Consider the following 15,200-nt stretch of genomic DNA (forward strand, 5'->3'; position numbering starts at 1 on the left):
TTGACAACTTTAATAAGCCAGTTGTCACAAACTACAAACAACTCTGGAGGAAATAAATGTAAAAAAAAGTACTTCTCTGCCAGTCAGACAGAACATGGATATAAACAATATAAAAGAGATCAGGCATACTGTAGTTTTCAGAAAATATCCTGACCCAGGTAAGTCCAAAGTGCTGTCCAGTCCAAAGCAGAGGTGGACATGAACATGAACAATTTTCATCTTCTAGACCAAGGTTTTTACAGAGAAATTTTGAAAAATATGAAGAACAAAATACAGATTTCCATTTATTAATGACACTTTTTCATTTAACTTCTTTGTAGGAACTCGAACGCAAACCAAATAAGAAAACAATACTAAACCCTGAAAAGTTTGAAACTTTGAGCCTGTCTTATAATGCACATGCACAATCTTTGTTTTGTATCTACAATCATTAAAATTTTTACTTTAATTTAGCAGATAAACTTTAAAAAAGACCAAGTTTGTTTTCAAATTATTTTACAGACCCAAAGTTCTTTTGAGATAATTTTAACCCTCATGTCAAACAGTTTGGACACCACTGCCCTAACCAGTAACACCAAGCCCTTTCAGTAATGAGTGAAAGGGTTATCAGACATTTAAGCTTAGTCTGATATGAAATTTGAAAAGTTGCCCACTTTTCTGGATTTTTTTACTGCAAATTCCTTGACAAGATCACTGAAGTCCAGCTTTCTCACTAGATCACTCTCAATAGACATGAGAGTCAAATGGTTCAGTCTTTCTTGTCCCATTGTGGATCTGAGTCTATTTTTAACTATTTTAAGCTTGGAGAATGATCGCTCACCACTTGCATTTGTGACAGGAAATGTCAGGTAAAGCCTGAAAGCAATATCCACATTTGGGAAGATGTCCTGCAGTTTCTTTTCCCTAATGAATTGTAAAAGCAATCGAGCAGATGTGATGCCTTTATCACGAATAAAATCTTTAAACTGGACAATTTCCTCCACAAAGTCCATCTCCAAGTCAGCTGAATATTTACTTTGGAGATGAGATGCTTTGTTTCTTAGCTCTGGAACAGTAACACCAGAAATATTGTTCAGGAAGCCAAAAGTGTTGTTGAGGTTATCATATGCAATATACCTGCGATTGATTTCAGAAAGCAATCTGTCAACAACCACCAAAAAAACACTGGTGGAGAACTTTTGTTGAGCTGATAAGTCAACCTCTGAGGTGGCGCTCTCTCCAAAAAATGGTTTTGGAGTCTTTGATCTTCGACCAGTAACTCTGTAAGCTTGTGAAACTGTTGGAGACAACTTCTTTGCTTGAGACTCAAACCTATCAAATTGATCTCTCAGACCTCCAATGTACTCCCGCAAGGATCCCACCAAATCCACAGCTGTACACAAGTCCAGTTCCACAGACTGCAAAGCTGCACTTGCTTTTTCAAAGCGCTGTAAAATGCTATGCCAAAATGTACACATAAAAACTGTTTCAAGCTTGTCCATTTTTTTATCAAGTGATCTTGCTTCATTTCTTATTGCTGCGTTTTGGTTTGTGTCATTTACAATATTCTTCAATGATTTTTGAATGTTTGCATAGTTAATATGCACTGCCTGTGTGGCATCTGCATGTGCAGCCCATCTAGTGTTCGAAAGGGACTTCAATGTTTCAATACGCTTGTTTGCATTAGGCTGCAGTCCATCTGTTACCACCTTCCACCTTGCTGTCGACTTGGAGCAAAAGTTAAATAAGTTTTGCACAAACTGGAAAAAATCAGCTGTCTCAAAACAGCAGTTAACACTATTAACTCCAACCAAATTCAGGGTATGTGCAGCACATGGAACCCATTCAACTAGTGGGTTGAGTTCTTTTATACGTGCTTGTAGTCCTTTATATACTCCTGACATGTTGGCAGCATTATCATAGCATTGCCCCCTGCAGTTTGCGATGTCAATCCCCATCTCTTCCAAAACCTTAAGTACAGACGCACATAAAGCTTCCCCAGTATGACTTTCAATTGGTAGAAACTTCAGAAAGCGTTCCTGCGAGTGTCCTTCAGGTGACACATATCTTAACACAAATGTTAACTGATCAACATGTGCCACATCTGGCGTGGAGTCAACAGAGACTGAGAAGTATTTTGCCATTTTTACTTCACTCACTATTTCTGATAGAACACGATCACCCATCAGCTGAATAAATTCCTCACATGTTTGGGAAGAAAGATATGAGGGTTTCCCTGAACCTGCATTTCCATATTTCTCTATGTGAGACTTCAGAAAAGGATCAAACTCGCTGATTAACTCCAGTATTCCCAGATAATTCCCATTATCAGTTCTTCCAAATTTGTCACTGGCTCCTCTCAGAGCCAGTCCCCTCTCTGCTAAAAACTTGACAACAGACACAACTCTTCTCAACACTTCAGTCCAATATGAACACTCAGATTCAAATTGTTTCTGCAGTTCTGTGTCTATCCTCCCACTGGCTGCTGCAAGTGAAACATATGTCAGCATAGCTTTTCTATGATGTTCGCTGTTTTCGTGCTCTCTCATGCGTTCAGTCGCGTGCTTCCAGTCACTAAATCCAGTTTCAAAGTTTGACTGAGTATTAGCATTGGTGAAAATGCGGCATGCAAAACAAAACACAGCTCCGGTGGATGGAGAGTAAAGCAGCCACGGTCTTTCGATGTACTCACCATTTAACATCTTGCGTTTAAAGTGAGATTTGGAGAAGTGACGCTTTTGATGCTTGTACACCCGTTCTGATGCTTGAAAGCCAACATTCATATTTTGACAGCTCTCCGGTCCTCGCTCAGCCCAGTAAGCTCGCACGGACTCGTCAATTTCCCCCCAATGCGCCGGATCGGTACTGTACGGATCCACAGTCGTCTTTCCATCTGCGGAAGAAGATCCCGCTTCCACCAACTCTGACTCCACAGACGCCAGTCCAGCCACCGACTCAGTCACGGTTAAAGGTTCTGGCGGGATCTTAGTGCCGGTGTTATAGCTAAGGGTTTGAGGAGCGGGGGATAATAATGTTTCTGCTCCATCTCCGCTAACAGGTTTAAAAAAGCCTGTCAGTTTAGGCATTTTGTTTGTCGCCTCTTTGGCGCGATGCTCTTTTTCCTTTCTCTTCTTCCTTTTCTGCGCTCCGCTGTCATATTTTCTGTTGTCCGCCATTGTAAAATAATATTCCCTTGGCCTTGGCGCTCTTCCTCCCCAATGCGTAAGATGCGTCAAAAGTGGACCAATAACAAGCAAGCATTCATGATGGACGTTTGTCAGAACAAATTGGAACATTTTTAATATGTGCTGTCAAAATCATCGTAGTCATTGATTAAATTCTGACACTATCCATTCACAAAAATATAAAACATCCTTCGGGGCCCCCGAAATGCCGGGGCCCCGGGCTGCAGCCCCGGTAAGCCCCTGCTAAAATCCGGCCCAGAGCCAGGCAGACGAGCTCCGAGCCAGCTCCCATGTCAGTGGATGAAGAGAGCACATCCAGTTAGTCACAGTCAGAGAAACAGGACTAAACTGAAAAACAGGACAAGCTCCAACATCTAGAAACAAAGGTGTTGATGGCAGCAGCACAGCTGATATTTCTCTCCAGGATGGAGTCACAGCCAAACAGGAACAGACCAGATGAAGCTACTATGAGAAAAAGCAGAGAGAGCAGAACGTTAGAGATTGAACTAACAGATTCTGCAGAGTGGGAGAATAGAGATAGAATGATGAAAAAGGGGTCCCTATGTCCTCCAGCAGTCTAAGCCTATAGCAGCAGAACTATAGAGATGGCTCAGGATAACCTGAGCCACTCTAACTAGAAGCTTTATCAAAAAGGAAAGTTTTAAGCCTAGCCTTAAAAGTAGACAGGGTGTCTGCCTCACGGACTAAAACTGGTAGTTGGTTACAATAGTTAGGAGAACAACTGGCCCATGTAATGTTAACCAATGATTTAAAGGAACTTTAGACGGAAGTGTCTATCAGCATGAAAATATCAGAGATTTTAGATCTAATATTGGTTTGTTGGGTAATATCGGACCATAATTTGATGTTCAGATCAGATAAGAACATCCCCGTTCTGTGAAGCCACTTCATTCGTACCTAATTATTTAGTTGTAAAAACAAGATAGAAATTTTTCTTCCCATCATTTTGTAACAAAAGCTTTTATTATTAGTTATTTTTATTAACAAAAAAAGAAAAACATGTAGAAGCATAACTTCAAGTAAAACAAAACTGATAACCACTCTTTTTCCTATGTATCATATAGGATGTTAACATAGGAACACTGCAAAAAATGTAAATCTCAGTAAGTCATTTTTTTCTTAAATTAAGGCACTTTGCCAATGGAGTAAGACAATTTACATTTAAAATAAGAAAAAAACTATTGCATTGTCTTATTTCAAGTGCATAATATGTAGTTATCTTATTCTAAGAGTTAAAATACTCATTCCATTGGCAAATCATCTTATTTACCTACTCAAATTAAGGGTAAATACACTTACTTTTAGACTTTTTTACTCATTTGTAGATCATTTTTGCAGTGTAAGCTATGAGTTCAGAACCTGTTAGATCTCTGCTCACAGGAAAAAATCAAAATCTAGAAAAGTCATTTATTCTTAAAATAAGTTCCTTTTTTCTAGGATTGAGGAGGTGAAACCGACATTTAACCAATGGAACAAGACAATTTACACTTAAAATAAGAAAAAACAATTACATTCTCTTATTTTAAAGTGCATATTATCTAATAATCTTATTTTGAGAGCAAAAATACTCATTCATTTGCTGGGACCTGCTCAAATTAAGGGTAAATACACTTAATTTAAGCAATCTTTACTAATTTCTAGCTCGTTTTTCCAGTGCTACCTCTGTATAAATGAGGCATTGATCATTGGTGATGTGATTCCCTTTATGAAAGCAGGATTCCTGGATGGGGAGACATAAGCAATGACCTCAGAGAGGAGGATTATTAGAAGAGAAATGTCCCTGAATGCTTTAAAACATGAGATAAACACAGTGGATTTAAGCGTTTATAGACATCCTCACCATATTAGAACCGTCTTTCACTTCCTGTTACTTTTTTCTGATTTTCCCAGCGTTTTAATGTGTTTTCTTTTTAAATTGCAGGTGCATGTACAACACTTTAAGAGTAGAAGAAAACAGGGTTTCACTTCTTGTTGCTTCTTGGTTTATTTTTTAATAAAATAAGCATAAATTTATGTCTTTATAGAAAAGCAAACTGAATTGGATATTAGAAAGTATTTAATGTTTACCTCCAATCCATTTGCTTAATGCTGCTTTAACAGAAACTAAGTTAAATTAGACGCTTTTAGGATTATTTTGACTGAAACTGCCTGAAACATTTAGTAATCACTAGAATCAGCCGAACGTTGGTCTAAATGTAAAATTAAAAGGTATTTCTTATGCTCTAAGTTCAGTTTTTTATTAGGTTGATTTATGTTTATTTCTGGCTGAGAAACTAACAGCTTCTCCCTGTTTTCCTTCAGGCACGGCTGGGCCGAGACGCTGACGGGGATCCGGCTGCCTCACGTCAAGTTTATCTGCCCTCATGCGTAAGTCTGCTGCCATAGACCCTACCTCCCCTAAAGCTAAGGTCCAGACCTGCTTTTGACGCCTTTAATTCTCCTCCTGCAGGCCCAGAATCCCCGTCACTCTCAACATGAAGTCCATGATGCCGGCGTGGTGAGTTTCCCTGATGTGGATGCTGCCTCTCGGCTCATCACCGGCTGCCTTTGATTCCCTGAGAAACACAAAAGGCCCCCGTGTTGCCCTTTACAATAGTACGATTGTGTCAGTGAGCTGTTGTTGTGGTTTTGACTCTTGCCTTTGTACGTGTGCAGGTTTGACCTCATGGGTCTGAGCCCCGACGCTCCGGAGGACGAATCTGGAATCAAGAGGGCTGCAGAAAGCAGTGAGTGTTGAGCTCCTTAGGATCATAGCAGGTTTTAGGTTTGTTTCTGGAAACTGCTGCTTCTCACAGTCTGAACTCTTACTTAAGTTTCTAATTATAGCCCACATTTCTCTCTGGAGAAAAAGCACCCAGATTCAACAATGGAGTTGACCTAAATAGCTTGCGCTTTCCTCCACTGAGACGGTCTTCTCTAATTCAGATGGTCAAAAGCAGCAAAAGTTTAATTTTTCCAACTCCAGCATCTGCTGCTTGGGAAATTTTGAACATTTCAGCAAGGTTTCTAGGTTTCTAGGTCATTTTTAAAAAGCGTACAACGTGCGCCCATACGCATTGCTAGCTTAAAGCCCGGTTTGTGTTTAGTTACTTTAGTTGCATTAAAAACAAACAAAGATTCTGATTGGCCGGCTGCTGGAGTTAAATCAGTGGAGCTTTCAGCACCAAAACACTGCTGGAATAATTATAGCTGAATTATTGTTGTTTCCATGGTTACAAGTTGTTGTGCAGAATTTGTTGAAACTCTTTTCATGATATTAGAGGATAAATGTTTTAAAAGAAGTCACCTCTATGGAGTTCTGCAGTCATTTCCTCTCTATTTGACTTGTTTTGATTGTTTAGATCCGAAACTGGGAGCTCATGTTCTTCCTTATCAGCGCTGAAACTCCTTGATTTTATCCAAACAGAAACTTTATGCTACAATAGAAAACAAAGTAAAAGAGGTGTGGCATTCTGATTGGCTGTTGATCATCTGAGCCCGCCTCCAGCTCCTGACTAAACTGGTTCTGCTGAAGGTTGGCACCTGGGTGAAACCAGTTTGGCTACGTTTACACTGCAGCCTGAAGTGATCAAATCCGATTTTTTTGCCCATATGCGACCTGGATCTGATCTTTTCATGGCCGTCTGAACAACACAGATCCGATTTTATCCAATCCGACCCAAACCACTTGGATATGTGGTCCTGAATCCGATACGAATCGGATCTTTTCAAATGGGACCGGTGTGTGAATCCGACCTGAACGTCATTAATACCCGACAAAGGTCACTATTCTGCGTCTTGCTACGCAGAAGCGGCAAGAAAAACAACAACCATGGTAGACGATGATGCGGAGAGCAGTATTTATGTTTAAACGTATTGAAAAGATTGTGTTTTTATGGTTGGAAAAGATCGCTAGATGCGCTCTGGCACTACCATCCATGTTTACTTCCGGAAAAAAATAGCACGCTGGCCCGTGACGCCATCGCGTCCACTACTTCGCATGCCGGACACTAGCGTTTTATGACTGCAGTTCACACAGGAGATCACATACAAGTCGCATATAGTTGGAAATATGAACGGCAACATAAAAAAAAAACGTATTTCACAAAAAAATGAATTGAGCATCAAGGCCCGCAGTGTGAACGTAATCTTTGACGGAGTCGCACATGTCAAACTGATGCCCTGGAACCAGTTTAGCACGGCAACCTCTCTGTGATGAACTGATGAGCCATTAAATGAGTTTATTACATCCAAAAATGAGCAGAATAAAAAAAACTGACAGAAAAATAGAGATCTCAGATCAGAATCAGAAATACTCTAATAATCCCAGAGGGAAATTACTTTTGTTACACGCTCCAGTTACAGTTTTACATGATATATACACACATCCAACTATACAATATAATAAAGATAAAAAATAAGAATAAAAAGAGATAAAATATATACACATCTAATTACAGATCTAATTAAAGATCTAATTAAAAGCTGGAAAAAAAAAAGATGTAATCATTCATTTAGGTGTTTAGGGCATGCTAAAAAGGATCAGATGGTCCTATAAACCCGGCTCTGGTATTGCATTGGTTCATTTTTTTTTTTTTACCTTACATGCTAGACAATGTTTCAAATTTGAAATAAATCAATGAAAGCTGTAATATCGTTATGCATTTTATTTGAGAAATAACCGCAAATAACAGAAGTAGAAAAGTTTTACTCCATCTATTCCTATTAAACCTCATTCACTGAAAAATAATAATACCCCTGCGTTATAGATTCTTAAAGGCTTTGCATCAAAAAATCCTGCACATAATCAGTGCAATGAGTGCAATGCAATACCTCGGCTCCAGACGTCCCGCCCCCTCCGCAGACGCTCCGCTGCTCCTCTCCCAAATTGTAGCTGACCGCTTACAGTGCCGCAGACAGGAGGCTGGCTGCTGTTGTTTTTAATGACCGAAATTGCGGAAAACAACTTGTGAAGTTTGACCCGCTAGAAGAGCGAGGTGGGCGAGAACGCGGGGACCCTTTTCCACCTGGATCCCCGCTCTTTTTGGCCCTCATGTCCCTCCGTCGTCGGACTAAACTCGCCCCCACTTCCTTGCCGCCTCGGCCGTATCTAGACCCACAGCGTGTAGCACTAGCCTCGTGAGACCATCCTGATCTTGCGAGCTTTCAAGGTTTTACTCGCATATCAGTCTGGAGACTCTGTTAGTACGTCATATGCTTTGTTGATCTTATTGGTTTATTTGGCCCGTCTATCACCAACATAGGCCAATCAGCTAACCAGTATTTTCACCCCTTCCCAAAATTACTTCAACGGAAGGTTCAGATGGATATGCGGAGCAAATCCATCTGGCGGAGTCAGGTTAGTGTACCACAGACCCCGCATCAATATTGACCATAAATCAAAAATGTCTGTGTCAAGCTCACTGTGACACACTGCTGTAAGAGGATAACCAAAAAGCGAGGTAGGAGGGCAAAATAGGTTTAGCACCACCGCAGCACGGGAGGGAGAATTACGCCCAGGAGCAAATGGATAAAAATAGGCCGGAGGAAAAAATAAAACATGAATCGATTCTCTTGCGGACGTATCGATGCATCGGATCGTCGGCTGTTGGATCGATGCATCGATACAAAACTGTTATTATTTACACCCTTACCCACTACACAAACATTTGGGAGATTTGTTTTGTTCTGTTATGACAGTTTGTTGAAAAGTTGGTTTAGGTTGGAGTATATTAATATTAAATAATATATTTAAGTTGGAATATAATAGCGTTAGAAAACATAATTTACAGCCATCAGATTCTTTTATCGAGGTTTTTGTAACTATAAATCCCTGTAATGACGCCAGTCATCTCCATCTCTTGAGTAAAGCTTTCTTTGTTTTGTTTCTGTGTGCAGTCCGGGCCATAATCGATCACGAGGCCAGAAACGGGATCCCTCCTCACCGTATAATCATTGGTGGTTTTTCTCAGGTGAGGTCCCATTTACAGTTCCGCTGTTTGTTTTTAAACCAGAACCGATCGTATAGAAACCATTTTCTACCTGTCATTCTCAGGGTGGAGCTTTGTCCTTGTACACCGCCCTGACCTCCCACTATCAGCTGGCCGGCGTGCTGGCCCTCAGCTGCTGGCTTCCTCTTCACAGGAGTTTCCCTTCGGTACTGCCGGCTTCTGTCTGGGGAGAACCCAGGAACCAGTTCCTCTCCTCGCAGTTCCCTCTGCTGTATCATGCATGTGTTCCTTGTGTGTTTTTGTTCCTGCAGGCGTCGAGCGGTCACAAGAACCTCCCCATCTTGCAGTGCCACGGAGAAATGGACATGATGATTCCGGTGCAGTTCGGTGCCATGACGGCAGAGAAACTCAAATACATAGTTGACCCTCAGATGGTCACCTTTAAAAGCTACCCAGGGGTCAATCACAGCTCATGTCCCCAGGTACGTCTGCAGACCGCTCTGTCATTTTACCTCAGGGTTGCTCTGATTGATCTCCTGGTCGATCAGTTGGCCCAAATTTTCTTGATTTTGGGTGATCAGCTGATACCTTTCTCATTAATCCTGTTGACGCTTTCCCCACATCTTCTGCTTTTGAGAAGTGCTGATTATCAGGATGACTCTAAGGATTATTTAATAAGTTGCAAATAAGAATGATTAGATTAGATTAGGTTAGATTATCTTGGCCAGATATCCTAGCTTTAAGCCGGGCATACACTGTGCAATTTTTCAGCACTTTTCGGGCAGTTCTGCAATCGGGCTGACTTTCAGCTCGATCGTGCATCGTGAAATATACAGGGAGTAACGAGGGGCGATCAGCCTCTCATGACCACCTCCCGATCAGGAATCGTAAGGTCGGTAGAAAATCAAACATGTTTGAAATTCCGTCGGCCGTCTTAAGGCGGTCATGGTAAATTGCTCAGTGGGAAAACAAGGATTCTTCTTTCTCTCAGCCACATCTTTGTCCAAATACGTTGTCGTCTTTTCTTTTTAGGAGTTTCAGCAAAACAAAATGAACAAATTGCCAAGGCGGCGCGTTTCACTCTTATGAGCTTCATATTTATTAGGGACGGAACGGTTTATGAAAACCGTCCGAACTGTTCGGTTCGACTGTCTCGGTTCGGTTCGCGTGTGTTTCGTTCGGTTCATGCGCTGCTCCTTTCTCTCATAGGCGAAGCGTTTACACTCCAGAGCAGAAGGTGGCGGTACTGCGACCAAAGCCAACCACCAGTAGTAAACAAGAAGAAGAAGAAGCGAAGCAGCGTAGCCGGGTGTAGCAGAAAAAAATCAGTTGTTGTGGAGAATTGTGTGGGTATGGCGAGTGGGAAAGAACAGGAGTTGGAAGACGCGCCAGCAGCACTTTATAGGTCTGCTGTATGGGACCACTTTGCATTTAGAGTGACCTACGATGACGGCGGGAAGAAAGTTGTGGATAAAAGTGCAACAGTGTGCAAGCATTGTGCAACACATGCTGTTTATGCTAACAGCATAAACTAGTAAAAAGTAGTCTTAATATGTTTTTAATTGAGAAAGTCCGCCTGAAAACTTAATCAGTGCAGTCAGACCATCCTGATAACCATCCTGCCTTCAAATATTATTTCTCTGTCGGGGCCGCTCAGACCCCCACATACCGGCGCTGCGCTGTCAAATCCTGGTCATCGGCAGCCTCTGGCCCAGTCAACTCTTGGGGAATTTCCACTACTGTTCGCAGCGGCTGGAAGGCTTTCTTTATGTACGTAATCCACACTGCAGGCACCAGATCATATTTCTGCAGCTCTGTCAGCTCCCAGATCAGCTTCGCTGATTGGTTGATGTGGCGCATCGAGCAGCAAAAATAACATTTTTCCAACTCGAGCAGCTGTTCTTCTGAAGCGCATCTCGAGCGTCAGATGCTCAGAAGCTGATGAGGCGCCGCTCCTGCTGTTCAAGATGTAAACTAGCTGCTTCTGCAGCGTTCGGTCTGAACCTCTGGAGATGATTGGGTGACATAGAATGCAGATCGTTACCCTGAGCTTCCCCTTCATCAGACTGTTACCAAACAGAAGCGTTTGTTCAGCTAAAAAAGTCTTCACAGAGGGAATTTTGTTCCATTATCGTTGAAATCAAAGAGCACAATTCAGAAATCTAAAGTTGAAAACTAAAAATGTTGTATATTGGAAGAAAAAAAATGCAATCAGAAATGAAAATAAAAATGTATTCAAATAAAACAAATTGAATTTCAATTTTTTTTTTCACTACAAAAAAAAAAAAAGAAAAATTTATTTGTGGGGTATTTTTTTTTTTTTTTTTTTTTGCATTTGCACAGTTTTTTCTTTGATTGATTTTGTTTTTTGTTTTTTTTTATTGAAACAACGTTTTGGGAATTGAATGATTAAGACACAAATGTCCTACCCATGTGTGGCCCAAACACAAAATAGATCCTTTCAACCAAAGAGAACATTTTCAATAATAAAAAAAAAAGTGTTCAAATGCAATTTTTTGAGTCTCAAATATTTTATTTGCTTTCAAAAACTATTTTCTATGATTGGAAACATCTTTTAATTGAAGTAACTTTTTTTTATTGATTCTGTTGTTTGTTTAAAGCAACTTCTTTTTTGATTGAATAATAAAGACACAAATGTCCTACCCATCATACGGTTCAATCAAAAAACAACTTTACTTCAATTAAAAAAGTTGCTTTAAACTAAAAAGACTGGACTTCTATCAAATAAAACATTTTCAATCAAAGAAAAGCAGAGTTCAAATGTATTTTTTTGAGTATCAAATATATTTTTGCATTCAAATACTTTTTTTCTTTGAAAAGTTTTTTTTTCTTTGAAGTGAAGATTTTTTTTAATTGAAAATATATATTTTTTATATTTTTGGGGTAATTTTTTCTTTTGCATTTGCAGTTTTTTCTATGATTTTTTTTTTTTTTTTATTGAAACAACTTTTTGGGAATTGAATAATAAAGACACAAATGTCCTATATTTATATAGGACATTTATTATATATTTATAATATTTATATTATAAATATATTTTTTGATTGAAGCAATCTTTTTTTGATTCAATAATAAAGAAACAAATCTACCTTCATAAATATGTGAGGGAAAATTTGTTTAAAAGAAATTAAATCTGAGAAAAACTTTCCAGTTACTTTCCAAGAGCTCTTTTGATTCAAAATTATTTAAAAGTTTTATTGCTGGATTTAAATTTTTGTATTTTTATTTTCAAAATGTGTTCTTTGCTCTGCCACAATAATGGAACAATTTTCACTCCTTGCTTGTTCAGATCTGCTGTAACACGGACCTCTAGAGGAAATCCTTCCTGCCTACAACCCCTCTAAGAAACTAACTATATATCTAATAATGTTTTAATTTCCCTTTTGGATGAATACATCCACAGCATGCTGGTTCCACTACTGTACTCTACGATTGCCCTAAGGTTAAAGAGAGCTCACAGGAAATGTTCAAAACATACTTTAAATTTGGCAAAATAGCTCAACCTTTGAGTCGCTGACTATCAAACTTTCTTCCTGTAGGGATTTGTAATTTTTTATTGCATAGTTCCTGTGATTATTATTTTTTCCTATATGTGGATAATTGATTAAAATTAACATTTGTTCAACATTTGATTGTTTTAAAAGTCTTTGTAGATCTTTGTAGATTACGTGTTTTTATTGTTCCATTCTGGATGCTGGTGAAGATTCCCAGTCATCCGGGTCATAGTCATGACAAAAAGTTAAAATAACAATCCACTGGACTTTGTTTCCAAGTTTGAAGATGTTTCTCTTCCCATCCAGGAAGATTTTTCAATTCAAAATGTCAGAAATAGCGTTGAGTTCCAGGTTTTATACAATAGCCCTGAATAGGCAAGGTCTTTTTTTCCCTGTAAAGGAGAAAAGGAATCAAAGATTCCCTTTAATGACCTCCATTCCAAAGGGGTGGACCTGTTCGTCCTTTTTAATTTGCATGTTTTCTAAACAACAACAAGGCTTTGTTGACCTGAGTGAAGTTGGCCCCCCCCACCTTCTTCAAATCAGACAAAATTAGTGTCAAACGTTTGTGCAGCAATAATTTTCGTTTGTGCCGCTATCGTTTTAAAGATATAAAGAAATATTTCTAGAGGTCATCAAAGGTCAACCAGCCCCCCCACCTTCTTCAAATCAGACGAAATGGGTGTCAATTAACTCAGCTCCGTTTGTGCAGCAAAAATTTTCGTTTGTGCTGCTTTGGCTTTGAAAATATTAATGAAAATGTAAAGGTGAAAAGGTCAACCAGCCCCCCCACCTTCTTCAAATTAGACAAAATTGGTGTCAAACAATTGTGCAGCAAAAATTTTCGTTTGTGCCGCTATTGTTTTAAAGCTACAGTGTGTAATAATTACAGGGATATACAGTCAGAAATGTAATATATTATACATAACTATGTTATTTATCATCATCTACGAGCTCAGCCTCTTAACCTTAATATTTGCGTTGCCTTAGAATTCGTTATTTATAATTACATAGGAGCGGGTCTCACAGCCATGGAGGCAGACATCTTTGCGCTACGGCAGCGCAGAGCCAACAAACTAGCGATTGCGAGATCGCCCATTACGCTCGAAAGTAACTACGGCAAGTTGAGAGAGATGAACTGAGACGGTACTGAACAATAGATGGCAGTATTAAAATTATCTATGTAAACAAACCTCATCACTTGAGAAGGTAGGTGATGTGGACGTCGTGGAAGACATTTTGTCCCGTAACGCTCGCCGTACTGTTGGGGGGGGAGGTGTTCATGTTGCTGCGGTCTGCAAATTACACACTGTAGCTTTAAAGATATAAAGAAATATTTCTAGAGGTCATCAAAGGTCAAGCAGCCCCCCCACTTTCTTCAAATCTTCAAATCCAAAGCATCACAAACGAAAATTTTTTGCTGCACAAACGGAGCTGAGTTGATTGACACCTATTTCGTCTGATTTGAAGAAGGTGGGGGTTGACCTTTGATGACCTCTAGAAATATTTCCAAACAAAAATATTTGCTGCACAAACGTAGCACAAACATTTGACACCAATTTTGTCTGATTTGAATAAGGTGTGTGTTGGGTTGACCTTTTGACCTTTACATTTTTATTAATATATTCAAAGCCAAAGCAGCACAAACGAAAACTTTTGCAGCACAAAAGTTTGACACTAATTTTGTCTGATTTGAAGAAGGGGGGGGGCAACTTCACTCAGGTGCTTTGTTGGGCTGCTGTATAAAGCCTGGAAATCAACACTATTTCTGACATTTTGAATTGAAAAAGTTTCCTGGATGGGAAGAGATACGTCTTCAAACTTGGAAACAAAATCCAGTGGATTGTTTTTTAAACTTTTTTAATTTCCATTCTGGAAAAGAAAAAATAATCTGCTGCTCCTGCTGATGATGAAAGGATAGAAAGGAATGTTTGAAACTTTTCCATCTCTGCAGAAGTCAGAGATGATTAATCTGCTCTTTCCTCTGATCCGATCTCTTGCAGGAGATGGCAGATGTAAAGGAATTTATTGAGAAGTATTTGCCCCGGATTTGACCTCACCTCAGTCCGACTGTGACCCCCCCATCCCCAACGCCCTCCGAGACACTGACCTCTGACCCCTGATCTGCTCTCCTCCTGCAGGAAACAGCCATGAGCACTCACAAACACACATTTAATAGTTAATTTAACCTGCACAGCTGATCAGAGCTCCTCTTACACTCCAACCTGCAAACATTCTTCAGTCTTGGCCTTCGGAGGGAGAAACTCTGACTCTTACTGCGCATGCCCCCTTTTTTTTTTATTAAAATCCTCTACCTGTTGCCTCTGTTCTCCTCCTTCTTTTTTTAACCTCATCTTCTTTTCTTTTATCAGCTTCTATCCGTCATCGCCTCACCGCCACGCTTCCTTTTTGTGTTTCTGGAAAACCAACGTAGAGTCCGAGTCAGATCAGCCAAACCGCTGCGGGACGCATCCTCTCCCGTCTCTGCAGAATCATGACATTTATAAACTCACTTAGACCATTAAACACACATTGGAAGAGGAAGGATGCAGAATCAGACGGTTGTTAAT

General features: G+C 39.8%; 1 protein-coding gene across 2 annotated transcripts in view; it reads left to right on the plus strand.

Annotated features, from left to right (window-relative positions):
• The window catches only part of lypla2 (lysophospholipase 2), a 29,548-nt gene extending 14,597 nt beyond the window's left edge, over positions 1 to 14,951 (plus strand). For both annotated transcript variants that reach the window (XM_038296052.1, XM_038296051.1), the window contains exons 4-10: positions 5,487 to 5,552; positions 5,635 to 5,682; positions 5,841 to 5,911; positions 9,063 to 9,136; positions 9,220 to 9,321; positions 9,427 to 9,597; positions 14,634 to 14,951. In XM_038296052.1, coding sequence (XP_038151980.1) covers positions 5,487 to 5,552; positions 5,635 to 5,682; positions 5,841 to 5,911; positions 9,063 to 9,136; positions 9,220 to 9,321; positions 9,427 to 9,597; positions 14,634 to 14,684 — 583 coding nt within the window. In that variant the 3' untranslated portion in view covers positions 14,685 to 14,951. The remainder of the gene's footprint in view (positions 1 to 5,486; positions 5,553 to 5,634; positions 5,683 to 5,840; positions 5,912 to 9,062; positions 9,137 to 9,219; positions 9,322 to 9,426; positions 9,598 to 14,633) is intronic.
• Positions 14,952 to 15,200: the final 249 nt, after the last annotated feature.

This window comes from Cyprinodon tularosa, unplaced genomic scaffold (assembly GCF_016077235.1).
Source record: "Cyprinodon tularosa strain WSP-4 unplaced genomic scaffold, ASM1607723v1 ctg366, whole genome shotgun sequence".
Lineage (NCBI taxonomy): Eukaryota > Metazoa > Chordata > Actinopteri > Cyprinodontiformes > Cyprinodontidae > Cyprinodon > Cyprinodon tularosa.